Consider the following 18,423-nt stretch of genomic DNA (forward strand, 5'->3'; position numbering starts at 1 on the left):
GGAACGAACATAGCAGCTGAATTTCAGTGTAGAAGCTATCACAGCATTACTAGAACGGTGAAACCTGGCACAACATTTCAAGCAGTGACTTCTACAATTCATGTTGAGAAAACACCATCAACAAAAAAAGCCTTTTTCATATTCTGAGCGGGAACAAATGATGTAGCAAGAAATGAAATGAAAAGCCTAATGATCTAACTCAAAAGGAAGGTACATAAACTTAGAAACTCAAATGTTATCATCTTCTCGGTTCCACATCAACATGACTTACCAAATTGGTCGTGTGTAAATGAAGAAGTGTGGCGAGCAAATAAGGAAAAATATATGCTCGAGATTTGAAAATGTAACATTTGTGGACATAACCAGCATAGGAAGAAGATTCCACACAACCCATGGTCTGCACCTCAACAAACTAGGAAAGGACTTGATTATAACACAGATCGAAGAAACAGTAAACAACAAACTGAATGCAGAGTGTTATGCTACAGTGGCTATCCCTCTCAAGGACAAAAATCACAGATTCACAGATGTATCAACCACGAAATACCAGGTCAGTGATACAATACATCAGCAGGACAAAAGTGACGTTTTTTTAGGACAGTAAAACTTTCCACCAGTGCAACACCAGATGCATTTGAATCATTCATCACAGAGCTAGCTCCACATGTAGTAATAGTCACAAAACACAAAAAACAGTAGACAACATTCATCATTTCAAATTAGAAGAATATAACCTAGTAACATTTTAATAACTGTCTTTTAGCTTTGTACTCATACCTTGCCAATTCAGTATCCCAGGGGCACCAAGTAAAAGTTCATGATGACCATTCTTCTGGAAACATTAAATAAGAAACATTAAAATATGTCAACATGAAACTATTTTAATTCAAATACATTTTTAATCTAAATTACTAAAGACAATTACGTTACATAAAAACTAAACACTCTCAAGAGAACGACTAGACTTTGTTATGAGGGGTGGTAAGTTATGAGTAATGGAGCATCTGTCTATCACTAGTGTAGTACACAATCCCACTCTCACAGAAAAATTTGTTCAACAACTGATTTCTTATCTCAAACTGTTCATTTTAAGTTACCTACAGAAGGCAAAGATCTAAGGTTGCTAAAATTACTGCACAAATTCTGTTTACACATATATCAGATGAAAAGCTAATGTCTATCATTACCAGAAATGCAGGTTAGCCAAACATCCTACATTTGTGACACAAAGTACTTCCAAGTATAATCCTGTTACTGCCCATTTATACATTAACTTGGCCATAAATGAAACCTTTGAGATCACAAAGAGGAACCTGCTGATCTAAGTTATAATCCCTTTAAATTTAATTGCAAAATACATAAACACATACAAGGACTTGCCACAGAAAGCTGTTTCCTAAAAATTTTCATGAATGACTTTGAGTGAAAGTCTGTTTGCAAGAACTAAGAAATAAAAGATGATATAACAAACTAAAATACGTGGACAACATTATGGTGTCCTGTATCATGGAGGGAAGTCTTAAATTGAGCCTGTAGGACAGATAGCATGTGATTCATAAACTATGCCATATACCCTTGCTGTTAGAATTGTCTGTGGGTGAGATATCTGGGCACTTTCCTTCCAACAAAATGTGATGGTAGGGGCGCAGTGGTCAGTGAAGACACTGAAGCAGCAACCTTCAACTGAGGGTTGAAAACATTTAACTGCCTCATGAAGTGCAAGGAGCTTATGGTCATACGTAGCTCAGACAGATTTTTTTAAGAGAAGGTCAGCACCTGTCAGGTGTGGTTCAAATGGTTCAAATGGCTCTGAGCACTATAGGACTTAACAGCTGTGGTCATCAGTCCCCTAGAACTTAGAACTACTTAAACCTAACTAACCTAAGGACATCACACACATCCATGCCCGAGGCAGGATTCGAACCTGCGACCGTAGCAGTCGCGCGGTTCCAGACTGCGCGCCTAGAACCGCGAGACCACCGCAGCCGGCCTGTCAGGTGCCCCCAATGCACTGCTGGAGGCTAGTGCCTATGGCAGACTGGCTAGCATCAGTGACGACTGTGAGTAGGGCAGTAAGGTGGAGGGTGGGTGAGAATGGTGGTGTCAGTTAAGTCATGCTTCATGTGCTCAAAATTGTCCATCATTTGGACATTCCTGGGTATATGGTGATTTCATTTTGTGTGATCACCTTAGAGTGCAGCAGTGAGGGTTTCCTGTATGATTGTGGCATTTCTAAGGTGGTGCTTGTCATGCCAAGGAACCAGTAAAATTCTTTAAAGGTCATGGGGTACAGAAATTTGGTCATTGCCCAGACCATATCAGGAAGTTGTTGGGAGCCTGTGGCAGATATAGTTGGTCCCAGAAATTCAGTCTGTGGAGCACCAAAAATACATTTCTCCAAGTTAATTATAATGCTCTTGGAAGTATTAGTGGTTCTCTGTGAAGTTGCATGGGTAGATGAGGATATATTTCATGTAAGCATATCATCCTGGGGCACCTCAGAGAAATTTTCTAGAAAGGGTGGCTACATTTGGGTTGTGTTGAGGAGCCCAAATTGCTCAAAAAAGATCCTAAAGAGGCCAAAAGGCATGATAATTGCTGTTTTCTCAATATCCTCTGAGGTGACCAGAATTTGCATGAATGTTTTCTTGCCTTCAGTCTTGCTGTAGATGGTCATCACTGTAGCTTCAAGAGAGGGGCATGGGACAACAGTTGGGGATTGTCCTTGTATTTAGCACTTGATTGTTGCCACAAGGGTGCCAAATTCCATCTTTTTTGGGTACCATGTGCAAAGTTGAGGCCCACAATCTTTTGGAGGGGCAGAACATGCCTGTGGCAATCAGTGCCTCAATATCATATTGAGTGGCTCTTTGCTTTGCAGTGACGTGCTCCCCAACCTCTATGCCTGCCACTACGTTTCTCTAGTAGATGACAAATGCTTCAGCAGAAGAAGCATGGGCACATGCCATGCATTATTTGCATAGTGAGCACCATGGTGACATAAACTATCTCCCTGGGCCCCCTTTCTCCCCAGGTTGGTTTTTCCAATGTGAAGAATGTTGTTGGAAGCTTCTCCCCTGGGCTGGCACCCTTCTCCAGGACGCAGAGCAAGTGACTTCCAACACCATCACTGAGTGATATGTAATGTTTAATCATGCAAGATACAACTTAATAATTTGCTTCATAATGCTACAAGACACACGTATGAGAAGCAACAAGACTATGTACTGGTAAGTTGACCCTGTGTAACTATGAAGTATGAGCATTGCAGGTCCCATACATGCACTCACCAGAGACACTACGAACGATGCGGGTTGTATGCCCACACAAGTGTGTTCATGAACCCTCACATACTTTTGACAAGTCGCCTACCCACATGCATGTGACCTATGAGTGTGTGCAATAACATAATTGTATTAACTCTTTTCATTGAACTTATGGTTAAATTTATTCACTATCTAATGTAGTTATGGTTGAACATTGTATCCTTTTTCTTTTCTCTAAATATACACTACTGGCCATTAAAATTGCTACACCAAGAAGAAATGCAGATGATAAACGGGCATTCACTGGACAAATATATTATACTAGAACTCTCATGTGATTACATTTTCACCCAATTTCAGTGCATAGATCCTGAGAAATCAGTACTCAGAACAAGCACCTCTGGCCGTAATAATGGCCTTGATATGCCTGGGCATTAAGTCAAACAGAGCTTGGATGGCATGTACAGGTACAGCTGCCCATGCAGCTTAAACATGATACCACAGTTCATCAAGAGTAGTGACTGGCATATTGTGACAAGCCAGTTGCTTGGCCACCATTGACCAGACATTTTCAGTTGGTGAGAGATCTGGAGAATGTGCTGGCCAAGGCAGCAGTTGAACATTTTCTGTATCCAGAAAGGCCCGTACAGGACCTGCAACATGCGGTTGTGCATTATCTTCCTGAAATGTAGGGTTTCACAGGGATCGAATGAAGGGTAGAGCCATGGGTCATAACAAATCTGAAATGTAGCATCCACTGTTCAAAGTGCTGTCAATGCTAACAAGAGGTGACCGAGACGTGTAACCAATGGCACCCCATACCATCACGCAGGGTGATATGCCAGTATGGCGATGACGAATACAATCTTCCAATGTGCATTCACCATGATGTCGCCAAACACAGTTGCAACCATCATGATGCTGTAAGTAGAACCTGGATTCATCCAAAAACATGACGTTTCGCCATTCGTGCACCGAGGTTCGTTGTTGAGTACACCATCGCAGGTGCTCCTGTCTGTGATGCAGTGTCAAGGGTAACTACAGCCATGGTCTCCGAGCTGATAGTCCATGGTGCTGCAAACGTCATCGAACTGTTCATGCAGATGATTGTTGTCTTGCAAACGTCCCCATCTTTTGACTCAGGGATCGAGACGTGGCTGCCCGAGCTGTTACAGCCATGCAGATAAGATGCCTTTTGTCACAACTGCTAGTGATACGAGGCCATTGGGATTCAGCACAACATTCCATATTACCCTCCTGAACCCACCGATTCCATACTCTGCTAACAGTCATTGGGTCTCAACCAACGAGAGCAGCAATGTTGCGATACGATAAACCGCAATCGCGATAGGCTACAATCCAACCTTTATCAAAGTTGGAAACGTGATGGTATGCATTTCTCGGCACCACACCATCTTTTCACCAGGCAACACTGGTCAACTGCTGTTTGTGTATGAGAAATCGGTTGGAAACTTTCCTCATGTCAGCACATTGTAAGTGTCGCCACCAGCGCCAACCTTGTGTGAATGCTCTGAAAAGCTAATCATTTGCATATCACATCATCTTCTTCCTGTTGGTTTAATTTCACATCTGTAGCACGTATCTTCATGGTGTAGCAATTTTAATGGCCAGTAGTGTAAATTCATGTAGGTATATTGTTTATAGTGTTTCCAGAGAGTAGATGCAAGTCATGGAGAAAGGTCTCATGCAATGCACCAGTTTTGTTCTATGCCCTGCGAGAGTGAATTTGTAACTATTCCTCTGCTTTACTCTGGGCCATGAAATGGTAGCTTGACCATTGTACAAATGTTTTCCCTTACATTTTGTACAAACTCTGCTTGACAGTGTGGGTGGCATGCTTGTACATTAATTCAGTATTTATCTGCAGCAGTAGATACATATCTTATTCAATAAATATCACTTGCCTGTCAGAGCATTTAGTTTGTTTTTTACGCTTCCCTTGCAGATGCTCATCCCTGAGCAATCTGATTGTAAGATAATTATAGCTGTGCTAGCGAGTAGTGTAGGGATCACTGCCATAAAGTTGTGGACTGGCCCTCTAATACTCCAGACAGTCTGGGCCTCCACCCCCCCCCCCCCCTCAGACGCCCCCTCAGCTGCCCCCCCCCCCCCCCCCCCCGCAGCTGTTCAATGCCCACAGCTGATTCTGGTTTTCTTCTGTGATCAAAAACCCACTCAACAGACTATCTATAAACAACTATAAATGGGGAAACAGTGACCTACAAAAAGGACAAAAGTGGAAGTGCTGCAGCAAAACCAATTGAAAAAAGGGACTTTCTTGTTGTAGGCAAGTGCATACTGAGAAATGTTAGACCTCCAGGCTGTGAAATTGATGTCTGTCCCAGTATCTGATTGCATCAAATCATCAGACACTTTCAAAATATTCTAAATTCGAAAGAAAGTGAAACTGAAAGTGGAATTGAAAAAAAGGAAAAATATGAAGGTGTTTTCATTCATGTCGAAACAAATTCTATCAGGAACAGAAGTGAGGAAGAAATTATCAGTGCAACATAGAAGTTGATCCACTCAGCAAAAAGTATATTTGCAAATTCAAAAACTGTCGTTAGTGTAATTTTACACAGAAGGTCAGTAAGTGATACATACATAAATAAGATAAACAGTGGAATCAGGGAGTACTGTGACAATTTGAGTGCAATTTTTGTAGACTCAAATAAATTTGTAAGTGGTAAGCATCTGGGCAAGGATGGGCTACATTTGAATAGGTTAGATACAATAACTTTCAGCAAAATGATCTTAGACATCTGCAGAATCATTAAAGCAAGGGAAACTGAAAACTTTTGAAAGGGGTGAGAAAAGAAAAGTTGTGATCGAAAATGGAAACTGTAAATATAATGGAACAAGTGAGGCTCTTGAAAGTATAAACAAACTCAAAAATTCTGTCTTGATGCATCTAAATATAAATGGTTTAGCAGAAAAATGTCCAAATCTAGGTTACTCTAAAATTGATGAACTGCAAGTTATACTTTCTGAACTGGCATATATAAAGGTGGTCTACTTAAACAAGCAATGGCTCACAAAAGAACACATAGATGCTCTTAACAAAATTGGTAATTTCAAACTTGCCAGCAGCTTTTGCAGAAAAAACAAATCTCATGGGGGCTCCTGTACCTTACTGCATTCCTACTTAAACTTTAAAGGGAAAGAAGATTTTAGTTATCTAAATGAAGAATGTATTTTTGAAAGCTGTTGTGTAGAGCTGTGTAATTTAAATACTGTGATAACATCAATTTACAAAATTACTGGGGGTTCTGCTTCTAAATTGTTCTTAGAAACATTTCAATATCTCTTAGATATACTTATAAAAGAAAGCTAGAAAAAGATTGTGATTGCAACAGACTTCGAAAGGGATGCATTAATTGAAAGGAGTAACATTGAAAAATTTCATGATTTAATCCAGAAATCTGCTTTCAAGCTAAACTTTAGTTCATGCACTAGAGAAAACTCTCACTCCGCAACCTGTATAGATAATATTATTACAAATGATCAGCTTGATGATAAAAGAAGTTTTACCTAGATTTAGGGCTATCTGATCACTGAACTTTGTTTATAGAGCTCCACAAAGCAGAGAAACTAAAATCTGAATCTTATATCAGAAGGAATTTCAGCAAAGAAAATTTAGATTTTTTTTTTTTTTTGTGATTAGTTAAGTGTTATAAGCTGTCCCTTTTACTGGACCACTGTGATTCAAGAAACAAAAATTTTGATTTCATTTCTAAATTGTTTTTTGGGTGTATTCAATGAAACATTCCCCCAAAATCTTATCAAAAAGGACTCAGGAATAAACGAAATTGGATTACATCAGGCATAAAAATTTCAAGTGCCAGAAAAAGACAGATATGCACAATGCGCACAAAGTAAATAATAACTTTAATTTTGTAACTTATTTTAACCACTATAACACTATATCTATAAAAGTGACACTGACAGGAAAAATACTGGCAAATAGTATATTCATAAACAAACAAACAAAGAAAACAAAGGCAGTCTGGTCTGTTGTGAAATCAGAGTTAAGAGTGAATGTTAAAAGTGAAGAAATTTCTCAAACTAGGTTTCAGGTTGATTTATTGTAAATCATGTTCAAATGTCAAACTGCTTCCATGATTTCTTTGTCAATGTAGCAAAATCGGACTTAGACATTACAGCCCATCAGGACAACATGATTTTCAGGCATAGAGATGACATCCAGGACAATATGATTTTCAGGCATAGAGATGACATCCAAAACATTTGTTTTAAAAAACGCAGAAAAATAATGCAGGAAGCTGTGGAAGACACAATATTATCATCAAAAAACAAAATTTCACCTGGATGGGATGGAACACCTTCCATGTTAATCAAAGCAGTGTGCCATATTATTTCATACCCATTGACTATTATTGTAAACCAATCCTTTGAACATAGGTCTTTCCCAGATGACCTAAAATATGCAGAGATTAAGCCCAGTATTTAAAACAGGATCACCAGAAGATATGGGAAACTACTGGCCCATCTCTCTCCTTCCTGTTTTTTCTAAAACATTTGAAAAACTTGTGGCAAAACAACTAGAAAATTTCCTTACAGCAAATGACATTATTTGTAAAAGTCACTTTGGTTTTCAAAGAGGAAAAAGCACCATAAATGCCATCAGAGAATTTACAGAAAAAATAAGCATGTCACTAGACCAGGGTACAAAAGTCTCAGGAATATTCTGTGATTTAACGAAAGCCATTGACTCAGTGAACGACTCATTATTACTTCACAGACTGAAGAGCTATGGGATCAAAGATACTGCATTATGGTGGTTAACTCTTATCTCACAGAAAGGAAACAGAGAGTTATTTTAACATCATATTCAGTTAACTACCACTGCGAATGGAAAACAGTTTCCCAAGGTGTTCCACAGGGTTCAATACTGGGTCCTTACCTGTTCTTGTTGTATATAAATGATTTACCATTAAATACTGATGCTCATTCAGTCTTGTTCAGAGATGACACCTCAGTCCTAATAGATAATGATACAATAGAAAAGATTCCAGATAGTATAGAAAATGTTCTGGGGAAACTGGAGTCCTGGTTCCATAAAAAATGGACTAAATCTCATTGTCACTAAGACCCAGATAATGCAATTTGTCTCTAAATTGTCAGCAATATAGTAATCAACAGAAGACATAAGTCAGCCATATGAAATTCTTGGGCGTAAACCTTGATAAAAGTTTAAACTAGAAGACACTTATAGACTTCCTGGCAAATAGATTAAATTCCCTAGCTTTTGCAATGTTTATCTTATGTGGTGCCACTCATGTGGACACAATAAAGACAGTCTACCTCAGTTACTTTGTATCTGATATTCGGTATGGGATAATTTTCTGGTGAAACTCTAGAAGCAGTACAAGGCTACTAATTCAGAAGAAAATCTTAGAAACATGTGAACTGTCCACAAAAATGAGTCATGTCACCCACTGATAAAATAAATCATAAAAACTAACAACTACTTCATTGTAAATTTTTGAAATTTTTATTTTTCTATGTAATAATCAACATAAGCTTGAAAAGTTCTGTTTTAAGCATAGCTATGATACTCTTCACAAGGAAAACTTCAAATTTCCTTTGCGTCACTTAAAGCTTTATGCTCTGACATCACTGTACATGGGGCTAAAAATATATAACAAATTAAAAAGGAAAAAAAGCATATTAACCATGGACTTGGTTCACTGAAAAGTTTACTCAAAAATATTTTAATAGAGAAATGTTACTACACCAATGAAGAATTCATGGAAAACTGTCTGACTTTTGAATAATAAAAATCTATAGCTAATATTGTTGTGATGTCTGTGTAAAACAAAGGAAATCAGCAAACTGTCAATTTGTAGTAAATATTGTAGTGTTGTAGATATCGGCATTATTCTTAAAATAGTGAAAAATGAATTTCTGTAAATCATTATACATAATATTTTGTTAAACTTGATGTGTCTCCTGTACAACAGATCATACTATCTGTATAATGTATGTAGGCCTAATGTGACTAATAAATCATATTTTATATTTACTTTTAGATTTACTCATTCTAGATACAACTACTAAACTGTGACTAAACTATTTCCCCACAGTATCCTTTATTTCTGGAGTATTCATATAGTGGTTTGACCGGGAGATCTTTTGTGAAATTGGAAAGTAGGACAGAAGAGCCTGTAGGCTGAAGCAATCAGGGTATGCCATTGTCTGTGCCTCAATAACTCAGTCATTAAGAGTATTATTAGCAATTACAGTCAAGGTTCTGGTTTCAAATCTTAGTACAGCATATAGTTTTAATGTGTCAAGAAAATTCAAAACATCCTACACTCCTCTCTTAGGTGATATATTTATGATAATTACTCTTATAAAATACTTGTTAATTAAGAATATTCAAAATTAATTAACTTGTGCATGGTTTCAGTGCCCAAGTTACTTTATGTACAATATCTGACTTACCTTTGGATAGTGAGCTGAAATTCCTGCCTGACCCAAAGCTGTGTTAGAAATGCGGACTGTCCTGCTTCCAAACTTAACTGTCTTGGTGTAATATTTTGTATCTGAAAAAAATATTGTTCTCATTTAGGAAATGTTATCAACAAACTTTGTTATTGCCACAGTTCATTCACTGGTTTCTGAATATTTATTTATGTCTGTGGACCATTCTGTACTGCAGTATTGGACATGTTATGTTTACATGATATCTGAATAATTAAAAGGTTCAAAATTATCCAAATAGAGGCATATGTCAACAAAATGACCGATGTCTTAAAAATATACAATAAAATACAAGTACCTAAACAAAAAAAACATATTTGCACAATTACATATGAAATACTACATTCATTATTAGCTTCAAAATATTCTGTAATACTGTATAGGCAAGTTTCAATGAAGTGAAATTTTAATGTATTTTTCAAAAGCGACATGCTTTCAGTTTGGACTGTTGTATAGAAGGCATTCTGCTTTAATAGGCTTTTTGTTGGTTAATCTGAGTCAATTTTCTTCAATAGTTATGAAACTTTCTGTTTAATGGAACAGCATATACACTTGTCACATAAATATTTTTTTCATATATGTATAGTGATCCTACTGTTAATACATTTAGTTCCATGAATATATTTTTGCAGCTATCTTATAGCCTTATTTTGCAGCTTTAGTGGTCTTTGTATATGCACATCTTCATAATTTACAGAGATCAGGATACCTTATGAAAGTTATAAATGAACTAGCCCATAGTACATTTTTATTAGTGGTTGTAAGTTTAAAGTCCTTGACATTTTTAATTAGAAATATACTTGAACTCACTGTTTGACAAATATTATTTATATGCATCTCCAGTGTCAAGTAACACTTCACTCTCAGGCACAAAAATTTAGAAGCTTCTGTCTCTTTTAAATTCAAGTCTCCAAGTTGAGAGTAATATTTTTCAAGTTATTTGTTTTGTTTGCATGTGTTTCCATATAATATATGGTTTTCGTTACATTTATAATAAGATAATTTCCTCTGAAGTAATTGTTTTCATTTTCCATATTTACAGAAGGTTGCTTTTGTAAATCATCTGTTGAAACATTGCTTGTAAGAAATGAAATTTCATCTGCATACATGACAGCATCTATTTTGAGAATATCCTTTTCTTATAAAATGAAAAGTAGTGGACAAGGCACTGACCCTTGAAGCACTGCATATTTAACAAATTAAAAATCTGAATAAAGATTTCTAATAAAATTGTCCTCTATTTCCCGTTATTGATTTTACAGTTCAGCTCTTTTCCCCCATTATAACACAATACGTAATCTTTTCTAGTTATATGTTGTGGCATGCTAAATCAAAAGCTTTTGAAAGGTCAGGAAATGTACTGCAAACTTCCTTTTGTTGGTCTGGTGTGTGATATTTGCCTGCTTTATTTCTTCGTGGGGATGGAAGTTCAACACTGACTACTATAAATGATATAGCTGACAGTTGCACAGTTAAGTTTCACAGTTCAGTTCTTTACTTTCACTGGTCACAACCCCCCCCCCCCCCCCCCCCATAACACACAGTCATATGCCCAGTTAAAAATTTATAAATGTGATAAGCCTCATTAATACTTTGCAGGCATACATCAGCATACTGCTACAATAGTTTGCAGTTGAGCATCTATGAGCAGTAAAAACCTAACTGCACATTTCACAGTCTTTCAGATAAACTGAACAGACACTGTCAGTGTTTTAACAGACAGCCTATTCGTGTTACACTTATTTCACAGTTAAGTTGATGCATTGTTGTTGACATAACCAACACAGGTTTCTTATCTGAAAATTGGATGTGTGCTAACTGTCTTGAGACCAAAAATTGGACCTTTGTATATCATCACAATAATTGCTACTGAAATGATAATTGTTTGATGTTTAATTTACAGAAATTACAATTAAAAATATAACTCATTAAATTAACTGAATACATCAAAAAATTGGTTCTTTATAACAGTTTCTTCTACGAAAATGGTTAAGCCAAATTATTTGTTTAAATTATGAAATTAACAAATACAGTTATACAAACAATACTTGTGACCAAAAATGGTAATTGCTTGAGAATTAAGTAAGAGCTGGCTTTGCCAACATGTTTTTGAATAGAGTCAAATAAATACTTTAAGAATCCTAGTGATTCTTTTTGCAAATGTTTATCATTATTACATAATTTATATTAGTTTATAAGTCAACAACAGAATGTAAGTTATGAAACAATTACTGATTTCACCCTATAACAAAAATATGAACTAGGTATAATCAAAATAAATTAGAAAATCAAAACTATGCACAAAAATAGATCTGGTGTTATGTTCTTTAAACCTGATGGCAAACTTTTCTCATTTATAAAAATGCAGATTATACTCATGTACGTTAATGGTAATTAGTTAAAAGTGAAAAAAAAAACGAATTTAAGGAGGCAGATGGCAAAACAAGAGAGGAAATAAAAAGTTCCCAGCTTGCTTCATCACAAATGCCTTAGTTACACCAGCTATAATGACAATTATTGCTTGTTGGTGCATCTATCCTTCCTAACCCGAGCTGGGCACCATTCAAAGTTTTGATTTTTTTTATAAAATTTACTCTTCTGCTCCTAATTACACATTCTTTTATCACTGATAAGACAGGTGTAATAGTAATTGGTTCAGAATTTTTTGGATCTTCCTTGCTGCATTCTTTGGAAACAGGGATCATTTTACTCTTTTTTAAACATGTCAGAAATATTCCTTCTTCCATGGCTAAGTTTGTTAGAAAAGTCAGAGGCTTTACCACTGACTGCAGGCAGCATTTAATCAATCTAGTAGATACACCTGCTGGTCCCTCAGTATTTTTGTTTTTAATCGGTATATTATTTTTATTAATTCAAGTTCATTTGTTGCGAGAAGGAACAAACATTTTGTCTTGTGAGGAGTATTTTGTATGTATTTTGTTTCAGGGCGAGTTTTGCTTTATTAATTTGTCCACTACCCCAACACACTGATGATTTAAAATGTTGCTGAATTCTTTAGGGTCCCCTGATTTCCATTCTTGTTTATAGTTATGTTCTCACTGTTTTTCATGTCTACACCTTCCCTCTCTTTCTTTATGTGTGACTGTGTTGTCTTTGTGATACTATTAGTTGCTGTAATTATGTTTATGTAATTGTCTTTGGTTTCCTTTATCATGATCTCTTCTTGTCCCTATAGACATCACCATTTGCATGTTTATTCATGCTTAGTTTTTTCTCTTCCTTTTTACAACTGCTTTGACCTTATTTTTAATGCTTTTATCATTTGTCTTCCTACCTGCTAATGGACATGTAAGATCTATATAACAGGACAATGTTTTGGAGAATGATTCCCAGTCCTTATTAGTAAGCTGAGCAAGTAGTTGGGAAAAGAACTTGCAGAAGCTCATGACTAGTCTAAGCTTTGAATCATTCTGTCAAACGCACACAGAAAAAGCAGGTTGTGGCTTACTGCCTTTGAATATCATTAATGTATTCAAGTTCCATTCTAGCATTCATTAATTTTGTCACTTGTTATCAATTTATCACACATTCACAATAGAGAAAAATAATCTTTTCTCCTTAATAATCGTAATGCATTGAACAAATTCCTTCTGAACCTATTATCACTTAAGTACAGCTAGCCTCATGCTAAAATGGAAAAGGCACCTCAGCGATTGGAAAATATGGACAGCAAGCTTTCTTAGCATTCTGAAGGAAAGAAGGAAGATTCAAGTTTAATATCTCTTTGACAGCATAGGCTTTCGAGATGGACAGCATTCGGCAAGTATTTAGGGAAGTTTTGAGACAGTGTTTGAGGCACAATTTCATGAGACAATTGGTTAACTGCTGCCCACTAGGGATCATGTCTGAATATGAATCCCATCCCACCAAACAAATTTTAATTTCCCCATATATTAATTAATTGTTTTAGAAGAATCCTATGTCACTAGTGAAATAATGAAGACATGATTCCATGTGTTGTTTTGTTTAAAATGACTTGTGCCTCCAATTTTGAACTTATAATCACTTTTCATGTAATTTTAAACTCCTCCTTTCTCCACATTGTTTCTGCTTCTTACAGTCTTCAACATTTACTATTTCTATAATTGATTAATCCAATGCTATGACAATGATTTTGTAACTATGAAAGGTGCTGATGTAGTAATTAATAAGGTGCTTAAATTCCTGAAATGGATATGAGCTAATATAGCAATGAAAGTAATAATTTTTTGCAATATAATGTAACTGGATGGATAAAAAATCTACTCACCATGTGGTTGCAGGAGAACACAGATATTAATAAATAAATAAATAAAAGAAGCAGATTTTATACATGCAAGCTTTCATAGCCAGTCGCTCCTTCTTCTACATCTACATCTGTGTTACATGATTCTTAAAGCAGATGACGTCAAGGGTAAGGAAGAAGGGTGAAGAAAACGACTGGAGAGGTTTAGTACAAGGATTAGTGTTTGAAGAAGTCACCCAGAGCCCCAGGTCAGGAGAGTCTTTCCTTCTCATCCTATCCAGTAAGGCCGGCCGCGGCGATGGTTCTAGGTGGTTCAGTCCGGAACTGAGTGACTGCTATGGTTGCAGGTTCAAATCCTGCCTCGAGTGTGGATGTATATGATGTCCTTAGCTTAGTTAGGTTTAAGTAGTTCTAAGGCTAGGGGACTGATGACCTCAGATGTTAAGTCCCATAGTGCTCAGAGCCATTTGAACCATTCAGTAAGTCTCCTCTGATCCAGGGTTCAGCATGATTTTTCAGAACACTAATCCTTTTACTAAATCTCTCCAGAAAGTTTTTGGAAATGTCACCCAGAACCCCAGCTAAGGGGAGTCTTTCCTTCTCATCCCATCCATGACATTTCAGAACACTAATCCTTTTACCCCCCCCCCCCCCCCCCCCCCCCCCCCGATGAACCAGGACCTTGCCGTTGGTGTGGGAGGCATGCCATACTGTAGGTGCAGCCACAATGGAGGGGTATCCATTGAGAGGCCAGACAAATGTGTGGTTCCTGGAGAGGGGCAGCAGCCTTTTCAGTAGTTGCAGGGGCAACAGTCTGGATGATTAACTGATCTGGCCTTGTAACACTAAACAAAATGGCCTTGCTGTGCTGGTACTGCGAATGGCTGAAAGCAAGGGGAAACTACAGCCGTAATATTTCCCGAGGGCATGCAGCTTTACTGTATGGTTAAACATGATGGCATCCTCTTGGGTAAAATATTCCGGAGGTAAAATAGTCACCCATTTGGATCTCCCATCGGGGACTACTCAGGAAGACACTGTTATCAGGAGAAAGAAAACTGGAGTTAAATGGATCGGAGCATGGAGTGTCACATCCCTTAATCGGGCAGGTAGGTTAGAAAATTTAAAAAGGGAAATGGATAGGTTTAAGTTAGATAAAGTGGGAATTAGTGAAGTTTGGTGGCAGGAGGAACAAGACTTTTGGTCAGGTGAATACAGGGTTATAAATACAAAATCAAATAGGGGTAATGCAGGAGTAGTTTTAATAATGAATAAAAAATAGGAGTGCAGGTTAGCTACTACAAACAGCATAGTGAACGCATTATTGTGGCCAAGATAGACATGAAGCCTACACCTACTACAGTAGTACAAGTTTAAATGACAACTAACTCTGCAGATGATGAAGAAATTGATGAAATGTATGATGAAATAAAAGAAATTGTTCAGGTAGTGAAAGGAGATGAAAATGTAATGGTCGCGGGTGACTGGAATTCGATAGTAGGAAAAGGAAGAGAAGGAAACGTAGTAGGTGATATGGATTGGGGGCAAGATATGAAAGAGGAAGCCGCCTGGTGGAATTTTGCACAGAGCACAACTTAATCATAGCTAACACTTGGTTCAAGAATCATAAAAGAAAGTTGTATACCTGGAAGAAGCCTGGAGATACTAGAAGGTATCAGACAGATTATATAATGGTAAGACAGAGATTTAGGAACCAGGTTCTAAACTGTAAGACATTTCCAGGGGCAGATGTGGGCTCTGACCACAATCTATTGGTTTTGAACTGTAGATTAAAATTGAAGAAACTACAAAAAAGGTGGGAATTTAAGGAGATGGGACCTGGATAAACTGAAAGAACCAGAAGTTGTAGAGAGTTTCAGGGAGAGCATAAGGGAACAATTGACCGGAATGGGGGAAAGAAATACAGTAGAAGAAGAATGTATAGCTTTGAGGGTTGAAGTGGTGAAGGCAACAGAGGATCAAGTAGGTAAAAAGACTAGGGCTAGTAGAAATCCTTGGGTATCAGAAGAAATATTGAATTTAATAGATGAAAGGAGAAAATATAAAAATGCAGTAAATGAAGCAGGCAAAGAGGAATACTAACATCTCAAAAATGAGATTGTCAGGAAGTGCAAAATGGCTAAGCAGGGATGGCTAGAGGACAAATGCAAGGATGTAGAGGTTTATCTCACTAGGGGTAAGATAGATACTGCCTACAGGAAAATTAAAGAGACCTTTGGAGAAAAGAGAACCACTTGTATGAATATCAAGAGCTCAGATGGAAACCCAGTTCTAAGCAAAGAAGGGAAAGCAGAAAGGTGGTAGGAGTATATAGAGGGTCTATACAAGGGCGATGTACTTGAGGACAATATTATGGAAGTGGAAGAGGATGTAGATGGAGATCAAATGAGAGATACGATACTGCATGAGGAGTTTGACTGAGCACTGAAAGACCTGAGTCGAAACAAGGCCCCGGGAGTAGACAACATTCCATTAGAACTACTGACAGCCCTGGGAGAGCCAGTCCTGACAAAACTCTACCATCTGGTGAGCAAGATGTATGAGACCGACGAAATACCCCCAGACTTCAAGAAGAATATAATAATTCCAATCCCAAAGAAATCAGGTGTTGACAGATGTGAAAATTACCAAACTATCAGTTTAATAAGTCACAGCTGCAAAATACTAATGTGAATGCTTTACAGACGAATGGAAAAACTGGTAGAAGCTGACCTCAGGGAAGATCAGTTTGGATTTGGTAGAAATATTGGAACACATGAGGCAATACTGACCTTACGACTCACTTTAGAAGAAAGATTAGGGAAAGGCAAACCTACATTTATGGTGTTTATAGACTTAGAGAAAGCTTTTGACAATGTTGACTGGAATACTCTCTTTCAAATTCTAAAGGTGGCAAGGGTAAAATACAGGGAGTGAAAGGCTGTTTACAATTTGTACAGAAATGGCAGTTATAAGAGCCCAGGAGCAGGAAACGGTGGCAGTGGTTGGGAAGGGAGTGAGACAGGGTTGTAGCCTCTCCCTGATGTTATTCAATCTGTATATTGGGCAAGCAGTAAAGGAAACAATAGAAAAATTTGGAGTAGGTATTAAAATCCATGGAGAAGAAATAAAAACTTTGAGGTTCGCCGATGGCATTGTAATTCTGTCAGAGACAGCAAGGGACTTGGAAGAGCAGTTGAATGGAATGGACAGTGTCTTGAAAGGAGGATGTAAGATGAACATCAACAAAAGCAAAATGAGCATAATGCAATGTAGTCGAGTTAACTCGGGTGATGCTGAGGGAATTAGATTAGGAAATGAGACACTTAAAGTAGTAAAGGAGTTTTGCTATTTGGGGAGCAAAATAACTGATGATAATAGAGGGGATATAAAATGTAGACTGACAATGGCAAGGAAAGCGTTTCTGAATAAGAGAAATTTGTTAACATCAAGTATAGATTTAAGTGTCAGGAAGCCATTTCTGAAAGTATTTGTATGGAGTGTAGCCATGTATGGAAGTGAAACGTGCATGATAAATAGTTTGGACAAGAAGAGAATAGAAGCTTTCGAAATGTGGTGCTACAGATGAATGCTGAAGATTAAATGGGTAGATCACATAACTAATGAGGAGGTACTGAATAGGATTGGGGAGAAGAGGAGTTTGTGGCACAACTTGACAAGAAGAAGGGATCAGTTGGTAGGACATGTTCTGACGCATCAAGGGATAACCAATTTAGTATTGGAGGGCAGCATGGAAGGTAAACATTGTAGAGGGAGACCAAGAGATGAATACACTAAGCAGGTTCAGAAGGATGTAGGTTGCAGTAGCTACTGGGAGATGAAGAAGCTTGCACAGGATAGAGTAGCATGGAGAGCTGCATCCAACCATTCCCAGGATTGAAGACCACAACAACAACAACAACAACAACAACAATCCATTTACTAAATCTCTCCAGTCCTTTTCCTTCCCATTCAGCCCTTCTAGTGAAAGAAGGAACTACTGGCTCTGAAAGCTTGCTTTCATAAAACCTTTTTTCATATGTGTATTCTCCTACCGCCACTTGGTGAGCCCATTACATTGTCTGAAATGGGTGTGAGAATTATGTTAAGGATATAAGTGTAATTATGTTTGGTGTTTGAAATGGGACTCTCAAAATAACAAAATAATATTAATAAATAAAAAATCATGAAGTTATATTCATTATTTACAAACCAATGTGTATCTGACTTGCATTGCTAAGTGACTCACAGAAACAAAGTGTTTGCATTTAAATTCTGATTAACGAAGTTCTTTTTTCTTCTCTTTTGTTGATGTTTGAGGGGAGGAGGTTGAGCCATGCATGGCTCGTGTTCATGCTGTTTATTGTTTGTCATCTTCTCTGT

At 37.3% G+C, this 18,423-nt stretch overlaps 1 protein-coding gene across 1 annotated transcript in view; it reads right to left on the reverse strand.

Annotated features, from left to right (window-relative positions):
* The window catches only part of LOC124795477 (integrin alpha-4-like), a 554,156-nt gene that overhangs the window by 394,599 nt on the left and 141,134 nt on the right, over nt 1-18,423 (reverse strand). The window contains exons 5-6 of the mRNA XM_047259514.1: nt 9,756-9,856; nt 778-832 (exon numbers count right to left, since the gene is read on the reverse strand). Of these exons, the coding sequence (XP_047115470.1) occupies nt 778-832; nt 9,756-9,856 (156 nt within the window). The remainder of the gene's footprint in view (nt 1-777; nt 833-9,755; nt 9,857-18,423) is intronic.

Source organism: Schistocerca piceifrons, chromosome 4 (assembly GCF_021461385.2).
Source record: "Schistocerca piceifrons isolate TAMUIC-IGC-003096 chromosome 4, iqSchPice1.1, whole genome shotgun sequence".
Lineage (NCBI taxonomy): Eukaryota > Metazoa > Arthropoda > Insecta > Orthoptera > Acrididae > Schistocerca > Schistocerca piceifrons.